Consider the following 8,422-nt stretch of genomic DNA (forward strand, 5'->3'; position numbering starts at 1 on the left):
GTTGATCAGTTTTCCATAAAGAAAGATCTAATCTTTACAACGTGTTCTTTTTGCACATGCGCATAAAATTTATTATTTATAGCGTCAAAACAGTAGTAAAAAATTTACTGAAACTGCTCAAATTTTTAATTTTAATTTTTAACGTTAACTTTAAAATAAATAAAACGTTTTAAAAAAGGTCTATCGAAAACGGCAAAAATGTCGGGTTTGTCGGTTTTGGTACGCTGAGACATTACTCGTAAACCGACAAATGTCGGTCTTGGTACGCATAGGGGTAACATGAACGATATGAAAGGATATTGGTCAATATCAGTTAAAAAAGAAATTGTCCCCTCTTTCAATAAGAAGAGTTGACAACTCAAGTTCTGCAAAATAGACTACGCCGATATTTTGGTAAAATATCGGTTTCAATATTCATATTGAATTTAAAACTGACAAAATATAAAATCATCCACGGAAATATATCGTCACATCGAATGATATCGGTTTATCGTGCAGCACTACCGTATACAGGTGCATACCATACCCATATGTAGGCCTACCACACTCAAATATATTACAGTCATACCTCGACATACATGTAGTTTCTTAATATATTCTGGGACTGAGTATAAGTATACTGTGAAAAAAACCCTTGAACATGATATTATGAGTAACAAGGTGTATTTAATTTTTGCAATTCCGAACACACGCTCTAAAAGTAACGAATACCTATTCAGTTTTTATGATCTGCAATAAAATGTAACATCATTGTGTACACTACTTTATGGAGATTTTACTTTCAAGACAGACATTGTGGATAACTTTTAGCCAACCGTTTGAAAAGTGTTTTTAAATGGATTCAAGGAGAAATACTGAAGGATCCTGTTGTTAAAAGCAGCCTTTGCATACTTGGCCATATAGTGGCTATATAGTGGCCATTGAGAACCGGCTCGTATCTCAAGAAAGGAACTTGCTAAAAAGTCAGCTCGTATCTCGAGTATCTCGCATGTTGAAGTACTCATAGGTAGAGGTATGTCTGTAACTATTATAGTAGAGTATAGACATTGTATACACACATATAGTACTGTGTATACAGTGCCACAAATATATACTTTAAAAACAAGTGACCAAATCCAAGTGACAAAAACAATTCTTGTTTTCGGCATCAAAAAGAAAAACCTTGATAAAAGAAAACTGGTTCAGCAGGATTCCCTGAATTCAAAAACTAGTCAAGCTTGTACGTGCACAAAGGTCTTGTTTATCTGTTACTTCATATGCAGACACGGATTACTATGAGGTGTCATACACCCATCAAGGCGTGGTCACACGAGCGCCGAACCGACGTAGGATCGGTTCGGAGGCTGGTTCGGTTCGTGGCACATGTCACACGGCCACCGAAGTAACTTCGTTTCCTAGATACCATACGTATAGAGACAGGACACGGTTTCATTAGTAGTTGTTATGTATTTGAGTTAAATATTTCTACTGTAAACAAAAAAACTTTGAGGAACAATTATAAATTATAATCACACAGCAGATTTATCAGAAGATCGTTCGGCTGCTCAAAATAAATCACTCGATACAAATATTTTGCTAACCCTTCCCATCAACATAATTATATTTTTTTTATTAACATATGAATGTTTTTTTATGCTGAGTACATAACAAACAAAAACAGTCCTTATCATAGTACTGTGGTTTTACATAAATAAATCAGTCAACGATAGTTCATCAGGATGAATATGACACATTACTTATAGTCTACACGAAAAAAAATCGCAACCATTCCCTTACAATTATGCAAAACTTGAGTGCAACATCTTACATTTATGCAACCCAATCACAAGTCCGGGTGAACCTTGTCGTAAATTGCTTCATGTTGTTTATTTAACGAAATAAAAGTATCGTCCCATTTCTTTTTTAACTTTACTCGCACGCACGTAAGAAGAAATGTGACACGTGCTCGCTAGAATTCTAGAATTTTAACCAGCCAATAAGAGCAAGGGTTCGGCACGAAATTTCGAGCAGTACCGAAATAGTTCGTTTCGGCCAGAAATGTCATCAGCCGAACTTTTTAGAGCTGAAAACGACGTCGTTTTGCGTCATTTAGTTCGGTTCGGTGCCCGTGTGACCACGGCTTTACTCTACTACAGCCCTATGAAAACATGTCTACTGGTCAGAACAACATAGCCTTCTGCACTGACTCAACCAGGTGTCCTACACTATACCTGTACAGAGACTTATTAAATTACTCATCATACGCTATTTATAGAAGGCTGGCACATGATGTTTGGACTAGTGCCAAATTCAGTAGCTTTATTTAGATGAAAAGGCAACTACTACTAGTGAGATGGGGGAGTGTAAAGCCTGGTTCCCATATCGATTGCGAGACTCCGGCGGTAACATGTGCTGCAAAACGCTTGCGACGCTACGCTCGCCATGCCGTTCCAATGATGGTGACCTTTACTCGTTCCTGTAATGGTGACCTTCACCCGCACAGTGCCTTTTAGGAAGGTTTTGCCTACGGTCTTTTGCGAAATTTGAGCAGCGCAAAACAATTGTGAAGCCACCAGCAGCTACCGGCGATCCTCGGCGCGTAGGTTCCCAATTCACCGCTAATAGCCTGCGGTGCTGACACCGGTGCTTTGCGACGTATATGGGAACCAGGCTTTAAGTCTCAAGCTGCTAATATATCCATCAGATCTTGACTCACCTCCAGTCCATGCCAAGACGATCCATAAAAATAACAGTAGAGATTAAAGGTTGACTTGCAACAAAATTCACATTACAGTTATTTGGTATCAAAAGATTCGCCATGTTTTACTCTGTTGTGTGGTAGGTGCCAAATATGTGGAAATGTGATTAAAAGCTCTTAAAAGCTCAAAAACAAAAAGCCGCCGTAGATTGGAATCTCTTGATTTCGATGACGTATCCGCGCTGTATGGTTATTGTCTTGTCACGTGATGTTCTCGCGTGAATTGAAAGGCCAATAAAAAGCTCAATATCAAACTTATCGTAGCAATAGTTTATGATAATCACTTCGGGTTTTACCTAAGACCCCGTATCAAATATAGATGCTCGCTACTTTACAGTTTCGGCTTGGCCATTCCGTTCGACTATTCATGTCTGAGTTGCGATCATAAAAAATGTCAAATTCTGAAGAGTTAAGACCCTGGCGTTTCGAGCCTGACGCTCTATCTGAAGAAGATCCTCAACAGAATCAAACCTCCCAGCAAGTAAGCACCGCCACTAGCCAGCTCTTATGTGCCAAGCTAGCTAGTAGTAATAGTTTTAGCTTGAGAGTGATAGAACGAATATTATTATATATGATTTTAATGATGATAATTATCGCTTCAATATTGCGAAAAAATAATTACAGATTTTTCTCGAATGACAACATTAACAATTTTAATATTTAAATCTAGTGCTGCACTGATATACTGTTGGATAACATCGACCTGATGTATTAGCTATGGTTGCATAGACATATCTGTTCATTTCTTTAGGAGCTAATACCACCGGCTACAGAGTGGTGTGCCTGCGAGCGTTGTCAAGACATGCCATCTCTTCCTGAATGTTTGTGCTGCCATTATGCTGAGTTTGCGCATTGTCTCCTTCACCGAGGGGAGCATGAATGCCTGCGTATGCATCCTGGTGTAAACGAATTCGTGGCGTCTGCACCCCTTGAGTTGAGGTGGAATAATTACCTGCGATATCATAGTGAGTTGGATATTCATTTAATGCCAACAACACCAAGGCTATGCTAATGTGTCAAGCATTATCTACAATTCTTGTGTTACACATTTAATGCATCAGTTGAACACACATATTCTGAACTCGTGGAACACAAGGAGAACTGGTATATTTGGCTTGTACACTTACTACAGTAGAGAGTGTATTAGTTTTATGATTTTATTATATAAAGATCGAGATTATTTTGATGATCAGCAATTATTGTTTTTCAATAGTTGTTTTGGTAGATAATCTATTCCCATTTGGAGAGCCATCGCCAAATGCTCGGAAAAGGTTGTGTGCATACCGCAATCTTGTGTTTTGGTTTATGCCGCAAATCTTGTTTGCAAGTCTGCAAACTCTTCTTCATCATCCGTTGGTGGGAAAAGAGCCCGAATCTTAGACACCAAGCATGCAGGTAGAGGCCGTCGCTCACGGCGACAAATTTGCGGCATAAGCCAAAACACAAGCTTGCAGTATGCACACAACCTTTGTAACAACATCCGTTGTAATGGACCTCACTCTCAGGCCGTGGGAAATTAGATCGGACTGGCATCGCTTGAAGCCTTTCAGCTCCATGGTGTTAGAGCTGGTGGTCTCTGTTGACTGCAAAGTAAAGAAAGTTACGACCAACAATTACTTTCACATTATTTGAATGAACTATTTAGCTAGATGAGCAACTTCATGTTTATGTATTGATAACTACTAAAAAATTTGGGTTTTTGTCAGGCTGTGAAGTAAAAACTGTCAAAGTTTTACCTTGACAAGATGGCTGCTGACTATTAAACCGCAGCTCTGATCCATCATAGTGTAGGCTCTGTATAGTGAGCAATGCCCCGGACTATCGCATCTACCGTCACCTGCCAAATCAAGCTCCCAATCGATTGCTGCCATCAATCCCTCGTTATGCAGGGTGTACTGCTCAGCAATACACTGCAAAATATTGTAAAACTTCATTATACAAGATTAATTTGTATCATTATCATTAGTTTAAGAATGTAGAATCCTCTTCCCCCTTTTTGTGCTATATTATGATGAAGAATCAGAATTTTGAATTATAATATATTTTGCTTGAAGGATGACATATTTTCATTTAAAAAAAAAAATTGTTTCTAAATGTTGTTATTCAATTAGTGTGCCAAGCTTTTACTCACATTTTCCAAGTTTATGAGTAAATATTAACACTCACACCATGTAAGTATTCTCTTTGTTGGTAGAGGCAAACGCTGTGGCTTGGTATTGCGATGTTCAGGAGCGACAGAAAACGGAGGTTCTGCGTAAGGCATCCGCCAGAAAAGAGTGATGCAGCTGCCAGCAGGGGGTTGATGACGTGAGCTCTGTTCACCCTGGCAGTTGTTTCCCAAGTGTACGATCGGTGACAGGAGGCACATGTAACCTTGAACTCTACCCATCCGCCTTCTCGCACCATCGTGAATGAGCAGGGGAGGGCGCAGGTGTGACAGTGAAATAGTCGCTGGAGTGCTGTCACACTTACTATTATTTTCTCCTCTTTGAAGGAGGATTCGGTTCTGAAATCACAACACAATAGTTGACTTGCAATAAGATTTGTACAATATCATTTCCTGTTATTATATCATATTTGCTTGATCAGAAAAAGAATAAATATATAGCCATGCAATCATGACACAGATTTTACAAAACCCTATCAGAATCCATGATATTGTAAACATAAAATGTGAGTAATAACTCTATGGATATTTTTTATATTTTGTCAAGTTTGGTTTAGTTCAGCTCTATCTTACATGTAATTGGAGAGCGTTTGATGCTGGCCAACATAGCGCTCAAACTCTTCCCAGTCTTCAGTGGTTGGCACAAACTCTTCATCTAATACTAATAATAATCAACTAATAATATTAATATGCTATTAACGATGATACCAGAAAATGACAATAACTATTTTATATAACATATCTATAAGTGAGTGGGGTTAAGAAATTTGGCGAAATTAATCGTGAAACAACATTATTTTATCAATTATATATTAATATATTACGTTTTACAGATAGATATGCAGTATGAATTAGTTTTGTTATTATAATAAGAATAATACACGTAATTAAAATGATAAAATACTAATAATATAATATTACAATTAAATGACATTAATATTGTTATATTAAATATAGATTAATACAGTACTATTAGGAGAATACTAGATAATAACCCGAGTTACAACTACTAATACAAGTAGTTCATAAAATAAATTACTCACGTGCTTTGGTGATATGTGGAGTATGCAAACAGGTTAGAAAACATGTCGTCTTTGAACTGGCGAAAACAAAGGTAAGAGTAAGCAGGCGAATAAATAAAGTTTGTCACATCCAGCTTCACCCAGTTGCTCCACGCCCGGTGAAGGTCTGGTCTTTTCTCAGCTCTTGGCCAAAAAAAGGTGCTTCTCAGCTTGGCAGCTGCACAAACACTAAGTGGCGCGTTAAACATGACGAATTGAAATGAACAAGTTTAATATGAGATAGCGTGTTTGCTATTTGCGATAGATCAAACTTGAACTGAAACTAACATTATCTGATCATGTGACTTACAATTCCCGCTATATGGCGCGAAAAATTTCTACAGCATTTTTCAACCATCATAGCGGACCAAAAGGCTCATCATTTTTATCAGAGAATGATATGCAATCGTTCAAGCTAAGCTTAAAAAATTAAACATATTTTTATGCTATGTTTTGAGATATCAGTGCTCAAAGTTGCAGCATTACGATGCCGATAAAATAGACGCGTAAGAACAATAGACATGGTTTTTATCGCAAGCGTGAAGTATATTTGTGAAAATAGTTCGACGAATAAGGATGCATGAATGTGTAAACATAAACTATCTCGCACACATTTTAGCCGTTTTAGCACACATACGTCACATTTTAGCCGTTTTGGAAAACGAATCCGAACTAGGGCGGTCTCGTGTGGCTGCGATTTTCTGTTCGTTTTTAGCTTTTACGAGCTTTTAATCACATTCCCACATATTTGGCACTTACAACACAATAGAGTAAGACATGGCGAATCTTTTGATACCAAATAACTGTAATGTGAATTTTGTTGCAAGTCAACCTTTAAGGTGAATACAACCAGATGTGGTGCAGAGGTGAGATATTCCTATCACTGTACTTCATGTACCTACAAACAATGAACATAGGAAATCACTACACTGTCTTATCTATATCAATGAGCAATACAACGGAATATTTCACAAACCGACATTACTAAGATTTTACAAATACATGTATGCAAGGAATTCAACAACAAACAGAATCAGCTATGCAATTGAGTCTGACTCAACAAAACCTGCAGTTCATAGTTTTGTGACTATTGTGTTTCTATGAAAATAGCAGAGGCCATCCAAAATTAACAACTACAAGTTCTACAGGTAAAATGTCTTGTATAACAGCAAAGAGAGATGGCTGCAGAATAATCTTTTATACATTTATCTTAACAAGCCTTTTTGTTAAAACTAACATTCACCAGCAGAATAGGCCTACTACTAGACAAGCTAAATTCATCAAATTTAAAAGTGTTAAATAAATGTTCTAACAGTTTAAAAGGATAGGGCTAGCTAGATAGTATTCTACTAACATCTTGCATATCACAAAGAGAAGTCTTGTGAGTTGAGTATCACAAGAAAATGGAAAGAAATCGCTGACTTTGAATTCACTGCAGCTGACTCTAGTGATAAACACTTGTGTGTATGTACTTGGAGTGCTTAATATTTGCTTCTGCTGCTTTGTCATGACTGTCTAGGAGAGTACAAGCTAATATTTAAATTTAACACCAAAAGGAACGATAAAGTACTTTGAATTTTAACCCTTTGAACCCTAATGACCAGCATTCCATAGGGTGTGTCAGAAACCTAACAACTGGAATACCGACATTCACACGATAATGTTTACATATATGCTGCTTATAAGTGACAGTGTAAACCAATCAAATTAATTGTTGAACAGGCATTAGTAGTCTGGTGGCCACAGGGCATTTTTGTGTCGTTTTTTTGCCAAGGAGGCACGACAATAGGGTATAACGATTTTTAAGTTTAATAGATAGAATAAAGCATTCCATAATTTATTTACTATACCTACCGGAGATATTGTTGTCAAGCAGTGATTATTTGCCATTAAAAGGTGAGTAGAAATACATAAATAAGATCTTCTTTGCGCCGTGCGCAATTAGCCAAATCAGCCAATCAGCTCCGTAAACATAAATCTATGCCTTTTTTTTATACGAAGCGAAGCGTATTTGCTGTCCTCGATGACACATAGGTGCTTAGTCTGTTTCCGCTATAGCCTTGTCAGAAACTGCCATCAACGTTAGTAGTAGCAGCGAAATTTAATATCTCTATTTAAATTGATTACCACGGCTAGCTATTAAGGATTACATAATTCATTATAAGCAAATTCTACCTTCTAAGAAGCCAACAAGCCTTACTAACTGAAAAAAGCCGATAATCTAAAGTTTTTTTATGAGATGTAGAGCACCATCTACAAACAGTCAGATACGTCCGCAGCAAACCAATTTAAGCCATCGTAGCCACTCGCAGTGTTTGCAAATGCAAATGCCACACCGAATGCTCTCTAAGAACTGCTAGTGAGTCGAAAGAACAAAGAGCTTCTCAAGTTGCAAAGAATCTCAAACCTCTGCAAAAATTAAGGTGAGATGGTAGCAAACTCATTTGCTTGATACTT

General features: G+C 37.4%; 1 protein-coding gene across 1 annotated transcript; it reads right to left on the reverse strand.

Moving 5' to 3' along the window:
• Positions 1-3,763: 3,763 nt before the first annotated feature.
• LOC137396879 (uncharacterized) lies at positions 3,764-5,143 on the reverse strand. Its single transcript, XM_068083182.1, has 3 exons — positions 4,904-5,143; positions 4,474-4,647; positions 3,764-4,320 (listed from the first exon to the last, which is right to left on the reverse strand). The coding sequence occupies exons 1-3, from the start codon at positions 5,141-5,143 to the stop codon at positions 4,147-4,149; spliced, it is 588 nt and encodes a 195-aa protein (XP_067939283.1). The 3' UTR covers positions 3,764-4,146.
• Between the last annotated feature and the right edge of the window lie 3,279 nt (positions 5,144-8,422).

Source organism: Watersipora subatra, chromosome 5 (assembly GCF_963576615.1).
Source record: "Watersipora subatra chromosome 5, tzWatSuba1.1, whole genome shotgun sequence".
Classification (NCBI taxonomy): Eukaryota; Metazoa; Bryozoa; class Gymnolaemata; order Cheilostomatida; family Watersiporidae; genus Watersipora; species Watersipora subatra.